The sequence below is a fragment of the Schistocerca cancellata genome, chromosome 4 (genome assembly GCF_023864275.1).
Source record: "Schistocerca cancellata isolate TAMUIC-IGC-003103 chromosome 4, iqSchCanc2.1, whole genome shotgun sequence".
NCBI classification, from domain to species: Eukaryota; Metazoa; Arthropoda; class Insecta; order Orthoptera; family Acrididae; genus Schistocerca; species Schistocerca cancellata.
The window spans coordinates 422,236,243-422,257,015 of record NC_064629.1 but is presented as its reverse complement, the minus strand read 5'-3'; the positions used below and the strand labels follow the sequence as shown (position 1 = coordinate 422,257,015).

General features: G+C 42.8%; 1 protein-coding gene across 1 annotated transcript in view; it reads left to right on the top strand.

Annotated features, from left to right (window-relative positions):
* LOC126184231 (tachykinin-like peptides receptor 86C) overlaps window positions 1-19,861 on the top strand; it is a 415,417-nt gene extending 395,556 nt beyond the window's left edge. The window contains exons 5-6 of the mRNA XM_049926599.1: window positions 2,883-3,033; window positions 19,805-19,861. Coding sequence (XP_049782556.1) covers window positions 2,883-3,033; window positions 19,805-19,861 — 208 coding nt within the window. The remainder of the gene's footprint in view (window positions 1-2,882; window positions 3,034-19,804) is intronic.
* The last annotated feature ends 912 nt before the right edge of the window (window positions 19,862-20,773 follow it).

Here is a 20,773-nt window from a genome sequence, read left to right as displayed (position 1 = left end):
TTCATGTTAATCAAGAATGCCTTTAAGGGGACAAAGACGACATTATTATACCTCACTGAGTTTGAATGAGCTCGTATAATAGAGCTACGAGAAACTGGATGTCCTTTCTATGGTATCGCAGAAAGACTTAGCAGGAATGTAGCCACTGTACCTTTTCCCTGGCAGTGGTGGTCACGGGAATGAACGGCCTTAAGAAGACAGTGCTCTGGACGGTCACGTGGCACTACCGAGAGGGAAAACCATCGACTTCGGCGTGTGGCTCTGACACATTGTACTGCATATGCAGCAGCAATTTGAGCCGCAGTTGGCACCACAGTGACACAACGAACTATTACAAATCGGTTACTTCTTGGACAGCTTCGAGCCAGACGCCCTGCAACGTGCATTCCATTACCCCAAACCACCGCCACTTGCAACTGCAGTGGTGTCAGAGGGAGCTCGTTGGAGGGCAGGGTGATCTGTTGTGTTTTCTGATGTTAGCTGGTTCTGCTTCGGTGCCAGTGATGGCCGTGTGTTGATTATAAAGAGACGAGTTGAGGGGCTGCAACCAACTTACTTACATGCCAGACACACCCGACCCACACCTAAAGCTATGGTCTGGGATACAGGGATGCGATTTCATTTGACAGTAGGTGTACTTTCATGGTTATCCCACGCACCCCGACTGCAAAACCGTGCGTCAATCTGGTGATTAGAGCTGTTGTGCTGTCATTCATGAACAGCATTCCAGGGGGTATTTTTCAACACGATAACGATGTCCCACATGCCACTATTGTAACACAAAATGATCTATATCTAAATCTACGTCTGCATCTATATCCACTTGGTTAATCTGCGAATCAAACATTAGTGCCTGTCACAGAGTTCATCGAACCACCTTCTCATTAATTCTCTATTATTCCAATCTAGAAGAGCGTGCGGAAGAAACGAACACTTATATCTTTCCGTGCGGGTTCTGATTTCCTTTATTTTATTATGATGATCATTTCTAACTATGTAGTTCCACGTCAAGAAAATATTTTTACCTTTGGAGGAGAAAGTTGGTGATTGAAGTTTCATGAGAAGATTCCGCCAGAACGAAAAAGCCTTTGTTTGAATGATGTCCTCCCCACATCCTGCATCATAACAGTGATAAACACTCCCCTATTCCGCTATAACACAAAACGTGCTACCTTTCTTTGTACTTTCTCGGCGTATTCAGTTAATCCTATCTGGTAAGGATTCCAATACCGCGCAGCAGTACTCCAAAAAAGGACGGATAAGCACAGTGTAAGAAGTCACTTTAGTAGATCGGTTGCATTTTCCAACTGTTCTTCTTCACCAGAAAATTTTCTATGTGTTCTTTGCAATTTAAGTCGTTCGTTATTGTAATTCCTAGGTATTTAGTTGACTCTACGGCCTTGAGATTTGATTAATTTATCGTGTAATCTAAGTTTAATGGATTCCTTGTAGCATTCATGTGGATGACTTTACGCTTTTCATTATTTATATTGAATTGCCTGTTTTCGCATCACACAGATATCTTATCTAAATCGTTTGCAATTGTTTTTTACCTTCTGATGGCATTAATAGACGATAAACGACAGCATCATCTGCAGACATCTGCAGATCGTCGCCTAAATCGCTTAAATAGATAAGAAACAGCAGAGGGCCTATAACACTACCTTGGGTAACGCCAGAAATCAATTTTTTTTTTACTCGATGATTTTCCGTCAACTACTACGAACTGTGACCTTCCTGACGGGAAATAACGAATCGAGATGAATACCTGAGACAATGTTCCATAAGCAGACAATTTGATTATAAGCCGCTTGTGAGGCACAGTGTAAAAAGTCTCCTGGAAATCTGGAGAGTGCCGACATGTGGCCTTGGCCTGCTTGATCACCAAATCTGCCTCCGATCAAGCACATATGGGACATAACTGGACGAATACTCCAGCGTCATCAACAGACATTAGTAACTGTCCATGTATTGAGCGGCCAAGAGCGGCGGGCATCTGGCACCTGTACAACACAATGCATGCACGTTTCCATGCTTGAATTCAACATTCTGGAGCTTAGACCGGCTATTAGTGTAACAGCATTTCACATTTGCAGTAGCTTATCTTGCGTTTACATTAACATGTTCATTCACGAAATTTCATTACCCTACATTAATTATTTTTTGGTACTGCGATTCTTTTTCCGTGAATGTACTTGCTCCCAGCGATGTTAACGAATATAGCGAATACTTTAAAATTCCAATTCTTTTACATGTTTGTATCTCTTCAATTCATTAAGTGAGAACCGAGCGAGGTGGCGCAGTGGTTAGCACACTGGACTCGCATTCGGGAGGACGACGGTTCAATCCCGTCTCCGGTCATCCTGATCTAGGTTTTCCGTGATTTCCCTAAATCGCTTCAGGCAAATGCCGGGATGGTTCCTTTGAAAGGGCACGTCTGATTTCCTTCCCCATCCTTCCCTCACCCGAGCTTGCGCGCTCCGTCTCTAACGACCTCGTTGTCGACCGGACGTTAAACACTAATCTCCTCCTCCTCCATTAAGTGAGAAATTGTAAAGCAATATTTCTATAGTTATATAATAAACCTTAAATGCTGCATTATTGACTATTGCTCTATAATGATATTTTTTATATTTATAATGATATGTTTTTAGGATTAGTTATTGTAAAATTGACCCTGGTAGGGCCTCAGTACAGGGTCAGCCTAGAGGTCCACAGATACTAAACACAGGCCTGAACGTCATTGTGAGACAAACCTCTTAGCAAGTTAATTATTCTGGAGACATGCAGTAGTATAGTATTAGGCAGCACTTTATTTTCATCCAGATCAACATAAACCTTATTTGACGCAGATTGACTGCACCTACTTCGTGTTGGCGCAGGTACAACGTGGTGTTCCTGTGCGTGACGTACCTGGTGCCGGTGACGGCGATGGCGGTGTGCTACGGGCTGATGGGCAGGCAACTGTGGGGAGACCGCGCCATCGGCGAGAGCACCGACCGCCAGCAGGAGGCCGTCCGCTCCAAGAGGAAGGTACTCACCTCTACCGCTGTGCTTAAAAATGCCCTTGTTAGCATTTCCTAAGGCGAATACGGTTAAAATTTGAACAAGATAAGCACATCGGACAAAAAATTTCTCATCTCCAGTAGACATCTCGCTAATATAGTGTAACTGCCTCCAGCCTTCATAACGGCCACAAATTTCTCCAGGTTTAACGTACGAGGAGCTTTTGAAAGGTCAGTGCAAAAATAAAAACTACTTACGTGTTTGGTTTAACCCTTTTTTACTTTTCGACATAATCTCCTTTTAGACTTATACACTTCATCCAACGCTATTCTAATTTGTTGATCCCTTCCGAATAATAGGAATTGTCAAAGTCTGCAAAATAGCTATTAGTTTTGCTGCAATCACCTCCTCGTTTAAATAAAATCTTTGTCCCGCCAGCTATTTCTTCAAATTGGCGAACAAACAGTAGTCCGAGGGAGCCAAGACTGGAGAATAGGGGGGATGTGAAACGAGTTGGAATCCTATTTCCATTAATTTTGCGACCAAAACTGCTGAGGTGTGTGCTGGTGCACTGTCGTGATGGAAAATGACTTTTTTGCGTTCCAATCGCCGGCGCTTTTCTTGCAGCTCTGTTTTCAAACGGTCCAATAACGATGAATAATACGCACCTATAATAGTTTTACCCTTTTCCAGATAGTCGATGAGGATTATCCCTTGCGAATCCCAAAAGACAGTCGCCATAACCTTTCCGGCGGAAGGAATGGTCTTCGCATTTTTTTGGTGCAGATCCTCCCTTGGTAACCCCTTGTTTAGATTGTTCTTTCGTCTCAGGACTATAGTAATGTATCCATGTTTCATACACAGTGACGGATCGACGCTTAAAGTCCTGCGAGTTCTTCCTGAACAGCTGAAAACCATCCTTGCAATACTTCACACGATTTCGTTTTTGGTCAAGCGTGAGTAATAGCGGAGCGCATCTTGCGGATAGCTTTCTCATGTCCAATTGTTTGTGCAAAATATTATGTACCCGTTCATTCGAGATGCCCACAGCACTAGCTATTTGAAGCACATTAACTCTTCTGTCATCCATCACCATATCATGGATTTTATCAATGATTTCTGGAGTCGTAACCTCAACAGGGCGTCCAGAACGTTCAGCATCACTTGTACCCTTATGGCCACACCGAAAATTTTGAAACCACTTATAAAATGTTCTAATCGAAGGTGCAGAGTCACCGTAATGTTTATCAAGCTTCTCTTTAGTCTCCCGAGGTGTTTTGCATTTCATAAAGTAATGTTTAATCACCACACGAAATTCTTTTTCGTCCATTATTTGACAATTACTCGACTTCCTTGATTCACACGAATGCCAAACACAAAAAAGACCAATTTGGCTGAAAATTGGTGTGCGTTCTTTACAAAGAACCACGTGTCGGTGGTGCCATCTCTCGGGCATTGCACGGACTTTTCAAACATCCCTCGTATCTAGCTGAAGCACTCACTGATGTTTAAATCCCGTAGCTATTGATCGCGCAACGTATACCCTTTGTTCAAATTAGTCGCAGTAATTTCTACATGATTCGAATAGGGTGATTTAGCGAGCCACTCCAAGCTCGATTTCGTGCCTAAGTGTTTAGCAAACCGATAGTATATACGGGCAGGAGCGTCTACAGTCTACACTGAGGTGTCAAAATTTATGGGACACCTCGTAATGTAGTGCTGGACCTCCTTTTGTCCGGCGTAGTGCAGCAACTCAACGTGGTAAGGAATTAAAAAGTCGTTGGATGCTCCTGGAGAAATGTTGAGGCATGCTGCCTCTACAGCCGTCCATACATGCGAAAGTGTTGCCGATGAAAGATTTTGTGCGCGAACTGATTGCTCCATTATATCCCATAAATGTTCAATGGGATTCATGCCGTGCAATCTGGTTCGCCAATTCATTCGCTCGAATTATCCAGAATGTTCTTCAAACCAATCGCGAACAACTGTGTCCCGGTGACGTGGCGCATTGTCATCCATAACATTTGGGAACATGAAATCCATGAATGGCTGCAAATGGTCTCCGAGTAGCCAAACATCCAGAGGACACTGTCCATTCCATGTAAACACAGCCCACACTACTATGCAACCACCACCAGCTTGCACGGTGCTTTCTTAACAACTTGGGTCCATGGCTTCGTGAATTCTGCACCATACTCGAACACTACGATCAGCTCTTACCAACGGAAATCGGTACTCATCAGACCAGACCACGGTTTTTCAGTCATCTTGGGCACAACCGCTATGGTCATGAGCCCAAGAGAGGTGCTGCAGGCGATGTTGTGTCGTTAGCAAAGGCACTCGAGTCGGTCGCCTGCTGCCATAACCAAAAATGGTTCAAATGGCTCTGAGCACTATGGGACTTAACTTCTGAGGTCATCAGTCCACTAGAACTTAAAACTACTTAAAACTAACTAACCTAAGAACATCACAAACATCCATGACCGAGGGAGGATTCGAACCTGCCGTAACCCATTAACGCTAGATTTCGCCGCAATGTCCTAGAGGATACGTTCGTCGTACCACCCACACCAATTATTGTTGGTTGTTTGATGCAGTCTGTCTTGTCTGGTAACACTGACAGCTCTGTGCAAACGCCGCTACTCTCGCTCGTTAAATGAAGGTTGTGAGCCACTACGTTGTCTGAGCTGAGAGGTTGCACATCAATGTACACTATGTGATGAAAAGTATCTGGACATCTGGCTGAAAATGACTTACAAGTTCGTGGCGCCCTCCATCGGTAATGCTGGACTTCAATATGGTGTTGACCCACCCTTAGCCTTGATGACAGCTTCCGCTCTCGCAGGCATACGTTCAATCAGATGCTGGAAGGTTTCTTGGGGAATGGCAGGCCATTCTTCAAGGAGTGCTGCACTGAAGAGAGGTATGGACGTCGGTCGGTGATGTCTGGCACCAAGTCGGCGTTTCAAAACATCCCAAAGGTGTTCTATAGGATCCAGGTCAGGACTCTGAACAGGCCAGTCCATTACAGGTATGTTACTGTCGGGTAACCACTCCGCCACAGGCCGTGCATTATGAACAGGTGCTCCATCGTGTTGAAAGATGCAGTCGCCATCACCGAATTGCTATTCAACAGAGGGAAGCAAGAAGGTGCTTAAAACATCAATGTAGGCCTGTGCTGCGATAGTGCCACGCAAAACAACAAGGGGTGCAAGCCCCCTCCATAAAAAGCATGACCACACCATAACACCACCACCTCCGAATTTTACTGTTTGGCACTACACACAGTGGCAGATGACGTACACCGGCCCTTCGCCCTACCCACACCCTGCCATCGGATTGCCAGGTTATGTACCGTGATTCGTCATTACGCACAATGTCTTTATACTGTTCAATCGTCCAATATTTACGCTCCTTACACCAAGCGAGGCGTCGTTTGGCATTTACCAGCGTGATGTGTGGCTTAGGAGAAGTCGCTCGACCATGAAATACAAGTTTTCTCACCTCCCGCCTAATATGTCATAGTACTTGACGTGGATCCTGATGCAGTTTGGAATTCCTGTGTGATGGTCTGGACAGATGTCTGCCTGTTATACATTACTACCCTGTTCAGCTGTCAGCGGTCTGTATCAGTCAACAGACGAGGTCAGCCTGTACGCTTTGGTGCTGTACGTGTCCTTTCACGTTTCCACTTCACAATCATATCGGAAACAGTGAACCTAGGGATGTTTAGGAGTGTGGAAATCTTACGAACAGACATATGACACAAATAACACCCAATCACCTGACCACGTTCGAAGCCCGTGAGTTCCGCGGAGCCCCCCATTCTGCTCTCTCACGATGTCTAATGACTACTGAGGTCGCTGATATGGAGTACCTGGCAGTAGGTGGCAGCACAATGCACTTAATATGAAAAACGTATGTTTTTTGGGGTGTCCGGTTACTTTTGATCATATAATGTAGTATTCTGGGCACACTCTTGATGCTGTGGGTGGTGGAATGTTGAATTCCCTAACGATTTCCGAAACAGAATGTTCCACGCATATAGCTCCAACTACCGTTCCACATTCATAGTTTGTTAATTCCCGTCGTGCGGCCATAATCACGTCGGGAACCTATCCAAAGCGATCACCTAAGTACAAAAGCTCCGCCATTGCACTACCCTTTTACGTTGTATACGCGATGCTGCCGCCATTTGTACATCAGGATACCGCTCTCCCATGACATTTGTCACCTCAGTCTATTCATAATAAAGATCTAGGAGAAAGGGAAAAACTTGGTCACTGGGAAGATTGATATATCCATCCTTATTGATGGTACCCTGAATGAATAGGCGCAAGTCATGGTATTCAAAATACCGCCAAAACGCAAGAGAACCAGTTTTGGCCATAGTTACGCCATCCATACATCGCTGCGTGACCAGCTCGGTGGGTCGTGGTGCACTCGTCGCCTTGTATCATTTGAAAAGAAGGGAAATTGTGACATTTCATAGCACGCTACACTCATCCAGTCAGCCGCTGTCCAGTTTCTGTGTTTTATGGCCCACTGAAGAAATGCTGCTTCTGTGCCACTGTGAGAAATGACGTTTCGTGTGGTACCCGATTTCAGTTGTCCACTGCATGCCGTTCCTTCACGTATTCGTTTTGAAACTGGTTGAGATGGACCTGTGTTCACTAACACTTGCAATTCCTGACGAGTTTGAAGCCGATTCTCATTCTCGACGCGTGACATCCATCACTGGCCCCTGCCGTTCGGGAACTTTTATAAGCACCATTTTTACGCTGCGTTACATGGGTGCGTGTCGTATACTGACCTATGTAGACACGTTGTAAAGTCCGAGTTCATACACTAACAAATCGGGTAACTTTATTCGCGTTGTGGTCATGAGCCCGTCCAAACACGATATGTCCTTTCAGATACGTCTCCACGTCGATCCAACCTGCTGCATTAACTCCGTACAGCTGAATAATTCACGCACAGTACACCACGTCAAGACTTACTTCAGCGATGGAGGGTCGCATGACCTCCTGCTACCAATTGTACATCATCTAAAGTACTCCAAAGCGACTAGTCCCATGTTTTATGGGAGTGACTAACATTTTCTCCGGGGAGCTTACAAGTAATGTTAAAGTCCCATCGATCCTCTGCCATTTCCACTCTGATTCACCTTCCAGTGAGGAACATCAGCTTTTCTTATTGAAGCTGCGCTCTTTGCAGCCTCTGAGCTGCAACAGAGTCCTATGAGCACACCTCCGGATCGGACACCATCTCCTGAAGCATTGTTTCTTTCCGCAGGTAGAGAATTCATTCCAGTGCTGCGAGTGTTGTATACAGATATCAGTATATCTCATTTCATATTTAGGGGGCTGATACGATCTTTATTTCAAAAGACAACGAGACGAATATGGCACAGCTTAACAAGCTTTATGACCAGTATGAACAATGTCCTATATTTTCAGGAAGAAGATTCTGAACGCACTCTTGGTGTGGTTGGCTCATCCCAAGCGATGAGACATTCTCTCTTTCCAAAGTCCTTATTTTAGTCTTCGTTCTGTAAGTCTAGTAGTTAGTTTCATATGGAATTTTAGAACAGACGCCACATTTTCAGCTTCCTCTCCATTTTCAGCCCTACTTCCTCTCACAGTAGCACATGAATTTTTATTTTACATCAAGAGCGACATAGCGCATAATGGAATATTTTATACTGTGGTGAAATAGGTTTTCTGCGGGAATCCGTGGCCATTACATGCATCAGGCCCTTGCTCCGAATTTCCGCGTGTCCTTGTGCCTAGTTGATTATCACCTTCTTCCCTAGATGTTGCACTCTACAAATATTTCGTATATGGTGTCGACTGGTTTTTATGACGAGTAGACTCCGTGATACTCTGGAGTCGGAGTATATGTGTTATTCATAATTGGAATATTATACCACCCTCCATGAACCATGGACCTTGCCGCTGGTGCGTTCCGCAGCGATACAGGTAGCCGTACCGTAGGTTCAACCACAACGGAGGGGTATCTGTTAACAGACCAGACAACCATGTGGTTCCTGAAGAGGGCGGCAGACTTTTCGGTAGCTTCAGGGGAAACAGTCTGGATGATTGACTTAGCTGGCCTTGTAATATCAACCAACACGGCCTTGCTGTGTTGGTACTGCGAACGGCTGATAGGAAGAGGAAATTGCAGCCGTAATTTTTCCCGAGGGCATGTAGCTCTATTCTATGGTTAAATGATAATGGCATCCTTTTGGGTAAAAAGTTCCGGAGGTAAAATAGTCCCTCATTCGGTTTACCGGGAGGGGACTACTCAGAAGGACGTCGTTATCAGGAGAAACGAAACTGTCGTCCTACAGGTTGGAGCCTGGAATGTCAAGTCCCTTAATCGAGCCTGTAGGTTAGAAATTTAAAAAGAGAAACGGATAGGTTAAAGTTAGATATAGTGGAACTTAATGAAGTTTGGTGACACGACGAACGGGACCTCTGATCAGGTGAATACACGGTTATAAATAAAAAATCAGGTAGGGATAATGCAGGAGTAGGTTTAATAATGAATAAAAAATATGAACTCTATTAGCTATTATGAACAGCATAGTGAACGCATTATTGTAACCAAGATACACACTAAGCCCACACCCACCACAGTAGTACAAGTTTATATGCCAACTAGCTCCGCAGATGAGGAAGAGACTGAGGAAATGTATAATGAGATAAAAGAAATTATTTAGATAATTAAGGGAGACGAAAATTTAATAATCATGGGGGACTGGAATTGGACAGTAGGAAAAGGAAGAAAAGGAAAAGTAGTAGGTGAATATAGACTTGGGGAAAGGAATGAAAGAGTAAGCCGCCTGCTAGAATTTTGCAAAGAACAGAATGTAATCATAGCTAACACTTGGTTTAAGATCATGAAAGAAGGTTGTATAAGTGTAAGAGACCTAGTGACACCGAGAGGTTTCAGATTGATTATATAATGGTAACACAGAGATTTAGGAACCAGGTTTTAAAATGTAAGACACTTCCAGAGGCAGATGTGGACTCGGACCATAATTTATTGGTAATGAACCGTAGATTAAACTGAAGAACTTGCAAAAAACTAAGAATTTAAGGAGATGAGACCTGGATAAACTGAAAGGACCAGAGTTTGTAGAGAATTTCGGAGGGAGCATTAGGGAAGGATTGACAAGAACAGGAGATATGAACTAGTGGAGACAACACAGCATCAAGTAGGTAAAAAGACGAGGGCTAGAAGGAATCATTGAGTAACGCAAGAGATATTTAACTGAACTGATCAAAGAAAAAAATATAAAAAATGCAGTAAATGAAGCAGGCGAAAAGGAATACAAACCCCTAAAGAACGAGATCGACAAGAAGTGCAGAACGACTAAGCAGGAATGGCTGGAGAGCAAAGTAACGACGTAGATGCATATATCACTAGCGGTGAGATAGAGGCCGCGTACAGAAAAATTAAAGAGACCTTTGGAGAAAAGAGAACCTCCTGTATGAATATCAAGAGCTCAGAGAGAAAACCAGTCCTAAGCAAAGAAGGGAAAGAAGTAAGGTGAAAGGTTTATGTAAAGGGTCTATACAAGCGAGAAGTACTTGAGGTCAATGTTATGGAAATGGAAGAGGATTTAGATTAAGATGATGTAGGAATATGTTACTGCGTGAAGAATTTGACAGAGCACTGAAACACCAAAGCCGAAAGAAGGCCCCATGAGTAGACAATATTCCTTCAGAGCTACTAATAGCCTTGGGAGAGCCAGCCATGACGAAACTTTTTCATCTGGTGAGTGAGAGGTATGAGGCAGGCGAAATACCCTCAGATTCCAAGAAGAAGATAATAATTCAAATTGCAAAGAAAACAGGTGCTGATAGGTGCGAAAATTACCGAACTATTAGTTTAATAAGTCACGGTTGCAAAATACTAACACGAATTCTTTGCAGAAAAACTGGTAGAAGCCGTCCTCGGTGATGATCAATTTGGATTCTGGAGAAATGTAGGAACACGCGTGGTAGTACAGACCCTACGACTTCTCATAGAAGATAGGTTAAGGAAAGGCAAACCTACGTTTATAGCATTTGTAGAGTTAATTTTGACTGGAATACTGTCTTTCAAATTCTAAATATGACAGGGAGCGAAAGTCTATTTACAATTTGTATAGAAGCCAGATAGCAGTTGTAAGAGTCGAGGGGCACGAAAGGGAAGCAGTAGTTCAGAAGGGAGTCAGATAAGGTTGTAGCCTGTCCCCTATGTTATTCAATATGTATATTGAGCAAGCTGTAAAGGAAACAAAAGAAAAATTTGGAGTAGGAATTAATGTCCAGAGAGAAGAAATAAAAACTTTGAGGTTTTCCGATGACATTGTAGTTCTGTCAGAGACAGCAAAGGACTTGGAAGAGCAGTTGAAAGTAATGGACAGTGTCTTGAAAGGAGAATATAAGATGAACATCAACAAAAACAAAACTAGGATAATGGAATGCAGTCGAATTAAATCAGATGATGCTCAGAGAATTAGATTAGGAAATCAGACACTCAAAGTAGTTAATGAGTATTACTATTTGGGAAGCAAAATAATTGATGATGTTCGAAGTAGAGAGGATATAAAATGTAGACTGGCATTGTCATGTAAGGCGTTTCTGGAGAAGAAAGATTTGTTAGGATCTAGTATAGATTTAAATGTCAGGAAGTCTTTTCTGAAAGTATTTGTATGATGTGTAGCAATGTATGAAAGTGAAACTTGGACGACAAACAGTTTGGATAAGAAAAGAATACAGACTCTTGAAATGTGGTGCTACAGATGAATGCTTAAGATTAGATGGGTAGATAACGCAAATAATGAGAAAGTACTGACTAGGAATGAGGAGAAGAGAAATTTGTGGCACAACCTGACTAGAAGAAGGGATCGGTTAGTAGGACACACTCTGAGGCATCAAGGGATCACCAGTTTAGTACTGGAGACAAGCGTAAGGGATAAAACTCGTAGAGAGAGACCAAGAGATGAATACAGTAAGCATATTCAGAAGGATGTAGATTGCAGTAGGTACTCGGAGATGAAGAGGCTTGTGCAGGGTAGAGTAGTATGAAGAGCTGCATCAAAGCAGTCTTTGGACTGAAGACCATAACAACAATAACAAATGGAATATATTTCATGTGCTACAATGGCTTCAAGTTCACATGTATCTTCGCATCACAGTCGTAGATTCATTTGGTTCGATGATCTTCGTAAGACTATCACAGAGCAGCTAAGACTGCCCCTAATTATACCATGCACATGTTGCCTAGCTAGTCCTATAGTTTTTCGTTAAAAACATTTTTTTTTGTTCTTGTACTGTTGAAAGCTGTTTCAGTCTGGCCTAAGCGTCTAGTTGAACTGCCACTTCAGCAGACGTTGTTTGTTCTTCAAAACTACTGACGACGATTGCTTCTCAACGCATCTTCTGTAGTAATCAAAGGAAAACTTTGCAAAGGAGTTACGTGTTTGGGAATGGCTCCCAGCTATTAAGGACATGTCTTTCTTCACTCTTTTGCGGACTTAGAAATGTAGTGAAATCATTTTATATAGGGAGACCACCTCTCGTCCCCGCCAAGACTGACTGACGTCCTTTGCAAACCGTGCTGGGCGAGCCCAGTTGTATCCCGAAGAGGGAATAAAACTAATCTCCTCGTGAAACACCAAATTTTTCCTCTTCTACTTTAGAACATGCTGGGTCAGGATCACTTCGACATCTGAACAATTCATAAGTGCAGGCTAACATATACGTGTGCGATGATAATAAAAGATGTGGTAAAATAATATTTTACAAATCCAATTTGGAATACAGACCCTCGTGTACTTGATTACACACAAGGGGCAGTCCAATGAAAACAAGACAAATGGAAAAAGCAAGCAAACTTCTTACTATTTCAAAAGCAATCGCCATAACTATTATCACATATATGTGACTGCGAGACAAAACGGTCAATATCTTCATGGAAAAATGTTTGCGGTTTCCTACGAACCATGATTGTACACAGGCGTGCACCTTTTCTCCCGAAGCAAATCGGCAGCCACGAATATTCACATATTGCCAAGGTTGTCTAGAGTACACTACAGAATCCCTTAAACATCCACCATACAGTCCCTATTTCTCCCCATGCGTTTTCAATATTTTTGGTTCCCTGAAGAAAGACGTTCGTGGCCGTCGATTGGCTTCGGACGGAGAAGTGCACGCGTAGGCACAATCATGGTCCCGTGGGCAGTCGCAAACATTTTCGCATGAAGTCACTGTCCGTCTTGTCTCACAGTGGGCTAAATGTATTAAATGTTATGGCGATTTATTTGAAACAACAAACAGTTTACTTACTTTTTTCCATATGTCACGTTTTCATTTGCCTGTCCCTTATACAATATAATTGACGGAATTTTAAAATTCAGGGTGAAAACTGGATCCAGACATGGTTAAGAACTGATATTTGGTTCATACCAAATCATAGACTGTCAGCTTTCACGGAAATTCGAAAGGCATTGTCATTAGTGAGCAGTGTACAAATGTTAGTTACTGGGATGATCTGCAGTTAGGTGGAACATCGATAAATGGGAATCAGACAATGATCAGTAAATCTACAACACCGTAAGCTGCCTCCATAATGTTCAACGGTGGCTCACCAGTCTCAGCATGGAGACTGAATACACAGCTAGCCTTGGAGTCACCCGTGGCCAGAGGAAGCCTCTCACGGTCGATTTCGTCAATGATCCTTAAATGTGAAAGTCTTGCTGATCAGTACATCTGGAACGCACTCTAAAAACTATTTCGTACTAAGTACTTACAAAACTGTGTCCGACCCACTCTGGCAGCTCTCAAAGACCTCTCGATAACGCAATTTAATACGTTAAGCATTTTGAGGATCACTGATTCAAAATTTCAGAGTAGGATAATCTATTAAATTTGTTGATGAAAATGAAGCTCAAGAGTGCTCACAGAAATTTTCATACCGAGAATGATGCCCTTCATGTTCAATGCAGGTAATTGCGAGATGTGAACGTAGCAACTATAAAATCTAAAGTAAGTGCTTAGCATCGCTTTCTCCAAAATCTTTCACATCAGAGGCAGCTGACATGTTGCTGTTGAAGTATTGGAAGAGCTGCAAAATCCACGAAAAGGCAGCAGTGTACTGGTCGCCTTATCTCGGATTTACACTAGTGACTTCGACAGCAAATGTGACAACGCTACGTACGCTTCCTTGCTCCCTGCTCAAACTGAACTAAAAGAGGTTTCCCGACTCGATACATGAAATGTCTCCATTGCACGAAGAGTAAAGATGGCAAGACGTCCTGGAACCTATCTTGGTGGAAAGATGAGAGGATGTTATGCATATAAGCTGTATTATAGACCCTCTAAGTATCGAAAATCACTCCTACGCGTAAGTGTTATTTGCATTGTAAAGGTGTTATATATTCATCTCCAGCAACGTCAGGCTATGAGTGATGGGATTGTATCTGCTAAATTCCACCATGGAAACGTCTGTATAGCTGCCTGGAATGAAGAACACACAGACAAGGCAATGGTTCACGAGATCCAATTCCCACACTCACAGAGGTCAATTTTAGTATTTCTTATTTTTGAAACCTTTGTTGTGGCGACAGAATAATGCGTTCGAGCTGGAGGTCATTTCAGAGTGAAGATACACGACTGGGCTAGGTCTCTGTCGTTGTTGTGATTATCTATTCTTCTTCACAACAGTTGCTGGGCATCTCTCACCTTGCTCAGCAATCATTCTAATGATGTGTGTTAATACTGTGGCGTTTATGGAACGATTTATGTGGATGTCAGTTACGTCATGCTTTTTCTTGTACTTCTCAATAGATTGGTGGTATTTTTCCCTTACTACCCGAAAGGCTGTAAAATTATCCACAGATCGTTGGCTCTGTAAGCTAATTGTAGGGTGGCACAACCCTTTTAGACTGAGGATAGTCTCTCTTCGTAGATGGCTTGAAAGTTTGGAATGGATTTATAAGTGTCTTGGGAAACCGTAGTCGAAATGTGAGCACTGCGTCTTTGTGGGTATCTATCTGGGAGTATGTTGGTAATATAGTCCAATCGGGAATTGGCCAATGGAATGAAATTCATCGATCACTACACGCTTAACATTATAAATATGGTTAGAGAACATATTGAGAGATGAATTGTGGATAATGGCCCCATGGCAGTGCTGCAGTACATCCCTTCCTTCGTGTTCGGAAGACATAAGCTTGTAGAATGTACCAGGTGCTTGAAAACTCTATCCCGGGGGCTTCTGATAGCAGGTCATGTGAGTTGAAGTTTCCACAAAGGAGAAACTTTCGGAGAAGCTGTATTGAAAGTTTATTGGGAACCTCACTGTTTTGATATTTATTATGTTGTAGATATGGCAAACATATTGTTACCTCATATGGCACCTGGCATAGATTAGGAAGAGATAGCTGCTTCAGATCCGGCACGATATCTTCATCCGGCTGATGTTTACTAGCAAAACAAATTTTCTTTTTACAGCTTTAGAATTCCGCTTCTCCTGACAATGTGGAAAGTAACAGAGACAGAAGTCTCTAAAATTATAACAAATCGATGCTGAAGTTTAGTTTGTAGTGCACGAGTGAAACAATAAAAATTTCATTGTGGTTTTTACTGAATTTATTAGTTACTTCACTTTGTACACGTCGTGTAGCTGGGAAATTTCTTGGAAGGAAAAGGGAGTAATATCTTTTTATCAGCTTAAGATACACACTAAATGGACTTCAGAGAAGGATAAAACTAAGCATGGGTTAGAGGTTTGTCTTCGCCTGTTATCTGTACTGTCGAAGAATCTACATCTACATCTACATCTACATCTACATACTCCGCAATCCACCATACGGTGCGTGGTGGAGGGTACCTCGTACCAAACTACCATCTTCTCTCCCTGTTCCACTCCCAAACAGGACGAGGGAAAAGTGACTGCCTATATGCCTCTGTACGAGCCCTAATCTCTCTTATCTTATCTTTGTGGTCTTTCCGCGAAATATAAGTTGGCGGCTGTAAAATTCTACTGCAGTCAGCCTCAAATGCTGGTTCTCTAAATTCACGAAAAGAACGCCTCCTTTCATCCAGAGACTCCCACCCGATTTCCTGAAGCGTTTCCGTAACACTCGCGTGATGATCAAACCTACCAGTAACAAATCTAGCAGCCCGCCTCTGAATTGCTTCTATGTCCTCCCTCAATCCGACCTGATAGGGATCCCAAATGCTCGAGCAGTACTCAAGAATAGGTTGTATTAGTGTTTTATAAGCGGTCTCCTTTACAAATGAACCACATCTTCCCAAAATTCTACCAATGAACCGAAGACGGCTATCCGCCTTCCCCACAACTGCCATTACATGCTTGTCCCACTTCATATCGCTCTGCAGTGTTACGCCCAAATATTTAATCGACGTGACTGTGTCAAGTGCTACACTACTAATGGAGTAGTCAAACATTACGGGATTCTTTTTCCTATTCATCTAAAAATGGCTCTGAGCACTATGGGACTTAAATTCTGAGGTCATCAGTCCCCTAGAACTTAGAACTACTTAAACCTAACTAACCTAGGGACATCACACACACCCATGCCCGAGGCAGGATTCGAACCTGCGACCGTAGCGGTCACGCGGTTCCAGGCTGGAGCGCCTAGAACCGCTCGGCCACCACGGCCGGCTCCTATTCATCTGCATTAATTTACGTTTATCTATATTTAGAGTTAGCTGCCATTCTTTATGCCAATCACAAATTCTGTCCAAGTCATCTTGTATCCTCCTACAGTCACTCAACGACGACACCTTGACGTACACCACAGCATCATCAGCAAACAGCCGCACATTGCTATCCACCGTATCCAACAGATCATTTATGTAGATAGGAAACAACAGCGGAGCTACCACACTTCCCTGGGGCACTCCAGATGATACCCTCACCTCCGATGAACACTCACCATAGAGGACAACGTACTGGGTTCTATTACTTAAGAAGTCTTCGAGCCACTCACATATTTGGGAACCAATCCCATATGCTCGTACCTTAGTTAGGAGTCTGCAGTGGGGCACCGAGTCAAACGCTTTCCGGAAGTCGAGGAATATGGAATCCGTTGATACCATTCATCCATGGTTCGCAAAATATCATGTGAAAAAAGGGCGAGTTGCGTTTCGCAGGAGCGATGCTTTCTAAAACCGTGCTGATGCATGGACAGCAACTTCTCTGTCTCAAGGAAACTCATTATATTCGAACTGAGAATATGTTCGAGAATCCTGCAACAAACCGATGTTAAGGATATTGGTCTGTAATTTTGAGGATCCGTTCTTCTACCCTTCTTATATACAGGCGTCACCTGCGCTTTTTTCCAGCCGCTCGGGACTTTACGTTGGGCAAGAGATTCGCGATAAATGCAAGCTAAGTAAGGAGCCAATGCAGTAGAGTGCTCTCTGTAAAACCGAATTGGAATCCCATCAGGACCTGGCGATTTATTTATTTTCAACCCATTCAGCTGCTTCACAACCCCAGGGAAAAAGTCCTTCCACTCACTATAAGTCATCAATAAGACTTGTAGGTCAGGAGTTTGATAATATTGGAAAGGCGACATCGAGCAACGTAAACAGTTGCAGTATTTCAATGGTATGTACTGTAAAGCACTTTAATATACAAGGTTAACAGATAAACATAAAAAATTACCAAAGTCCTCTCTTAGGTGATACTTTCACGGATCGTTTTGAAAAGGTGTTCTTAGGTAAGGAACTTAGTAGTAACAAAATTAAAAATTGGTTTAGGCTTGTAGACAATGTCCGTCTCCGTAGCTGAGTGGTCATTGTGGTTCCAGGGTCAACAAAACAAACAATGAGCGTGAGAGCGAAGTGCGACCACGTGCCCCACCATACCGCATTTAATGACGCCATTAGCTGCGGATGATACGGTGGTCGGTCGGGCCCGATTTGCCCGTCTATGGCCTTATGCTGTTTCTACGAAATGGTAACCACAGACAGCTCTACGCATTTCTGGAACATCGAAATTTGCGGTACAAAAACATACAGAAGTCCATTACCTTCTTGGGGATTATCATAGACACCAGTCAGATACACAGTGTTTCAAAATTTACAGAAAACCTGTAACAACAGACGCTCTAATACCTTTTTGTTCATGACATCCAATAACACACAAACCTGCTACGTTCTATTCCATGGTGCATCAGCTCACTTCCATGTTAATGTCAAAACAAGATTTGCAAACAGAACTAGACACAATGAAATTTATTGTATCTAGGATCAGCTACAGCCCTGAACTAGTTGATAACTTTCTACACAAGAACCAAAGAAGGAAGACCGTGCCCTACACTTATGCCTCCTCTGTGGTAACAGCTGTAACTAAAACCATCTGGTGTATTGTCTCATATTTAGAAAAGTCATCCAAGAAATTATCGAAAACTCTCAAATCCTGCAACTATAAAACTTCATTCGATATAAAAGGCATCACAGCTCATATCTCATTCAACAATAAGGATAAAACGGAATTATTAAGCAATAATGGCGTTCATAAAATAAATTTCGTTGACTGCAACTGGTTGTTTATTCAAATGGTTCAACTGGCTCTGAGCACAATGGGACTTAACATCTGAGGTCATCAGTCCCCATGAACGTAGAACTACGTAAACATATCGAACCTAAGGATATCACACACATCCATGCCCGAGGCAGGAATTGAACCTGCGACCGTAGCAGTCGCGCGCTTCCGGACTGAAGCGCCTAGAACCGCTCGACCACAGCAGCCGGTGGGTTGTTTATTGATCAAGACTCCTCTTTTGCTGAAAATACGCTGAAGGGAGGTCATAGCTACTGAATCAGAACGTAAGCTCTACATACAGGCAACAAAAGGAAAAAAGACCTTTACCTACTACAAGCACTTGAGGCAAATAAGCGTTTGCTCAAAGCTCCCACCTGGTTCTGAATGATGAGTTACTCTGAACACACATCCGTGCTTAAGCTGGACATGACGCAATCAACGAGCCACATATTCACAGACCTCAGTACCAACGATCTCATTCATCTGAACAAACTTGTACCACTTGATATACTTTACTTTGTTTTCCAGTAGTGTCATTAGTATTACATACATGCAACTTGTATATTTTAATATTTTCCATTACAGTTTAATATTCCGTATTTTCTTTATGTATTTTGCTTGTAATGTACATCTTGTAAACTTAAATGTAACATGTTTAGTGCATAATACGAATGATGAGTGCTCTATTTGACATTTGTCTCCTTACGTCATGAGGAAAGATTATATGTGCGTCGATAGTATCTTGGCATCTGATGTTTAATATCCTACGCAATACTGTCACTTATGGACGCTATTCAGTTTTTTCCCGACGATGATACAATAATCCGAAAACTTTTTCTTTTTCTTCTTCTTCTTCTTCTTCTTCTGCTGCTGCTGCTGATACTGCTGCTGACTGGGGTTGCCCCTGTTGGTCTGCCTCATTCCGTGGATGAACTGGACCAACTGCTGTCTCATCTCTTAGGTGGGCGTCCGGGTAGTCGTTTCTCTTGCGGACGTCCATCTTTACAAATTTTAGCTAGTCTTGTGGAGTCCATCCTTTCCACATCATCTTTCCAAGTTCTTTTTCTTGGCTTCATCCATTTGTTTATATTTTGTATTCCACAGTGTTCCGTTATCGACACATTTATTCTTTTGTCCCACATGGTTACTCTTTGGATCTGTCTTAGTACCTTCAGTTCCACTGCTGTTAATTTTTGTTTTATGTTTTTCGGTTTTGTTCTAGTTTCTGCTGCATATATCAAAGCAGGACGACAACCTGTGCAAAATAAAGGAATATTAGTAGAAATGAAAACACAAATTATTATTTTTTCATTAGTTACTAACTAACTAACTGAATTGCTAATTAATTGATATTTAGAAAATGGAAATCTCTCACTTTAGACAGGTATGAGCCGAGCAAAGTTATGAGGGACGTGAAAGAACGGCCTGGGTTCGACAGCCGTGCTAGAAAGCTGCTACGAAAGCAAAGCAAGAAATGCTAAATATTTTCAAAAGTAAGGGGATCTGAACCCCACTCCTCTAGAATACGAGTCCAGTGCTGGAACCACTCCAGCGTCTTGCTCCATGCATGGAAGTGAACGCTTTCCAGGTGGCAGCCAGTGACACGATGACAGAAACAGTACTGCCACCTGCATTTCCAATAACAAGCCGTTTGTTAGGGTTTTTCATACCGAATCGTGTATTCATTGTAGGAACCGAGCCGTAGTATTTAACGAGCAATAGTTATAGCTACTTCTCACTGTCGGCAGATGCCAGTCGTTGTTCGATCAGTGGCACGTGCGGAAAACTGGCGCCTGGTGAGCGGAGACCCCTCGTTATCCAATTTCTTTTTTCGGTTCCCCCGAAAGGATTACAGGTCATGAGGCTGCACGTGTTACTTCATTATACCGGATTCCTACTTCCGCCGTGTTACGGAGCCATTGGAAAGGAAGGAAGGGAGGTTAGAGTTTAACGTCTCTTCAAACATGAAAGTCGTCAGAGGCGGAGGCAAGCTCGATTGGAAGAGGACGGAGAAAGGAATCGGGTGATTCATTCTTCAAGGAATTGTCTTGTCATTAGCCGGAAGGAATTTCCGGAAACCATAGAGTTACGTGATATCGGAACAGTCTTCTTGTAAATATGTGCGGATTATGCCGATAAAAAGTATCTCCAGCTCCACTTGTTGCCACCAATACGTGATTCACCTTTTAAT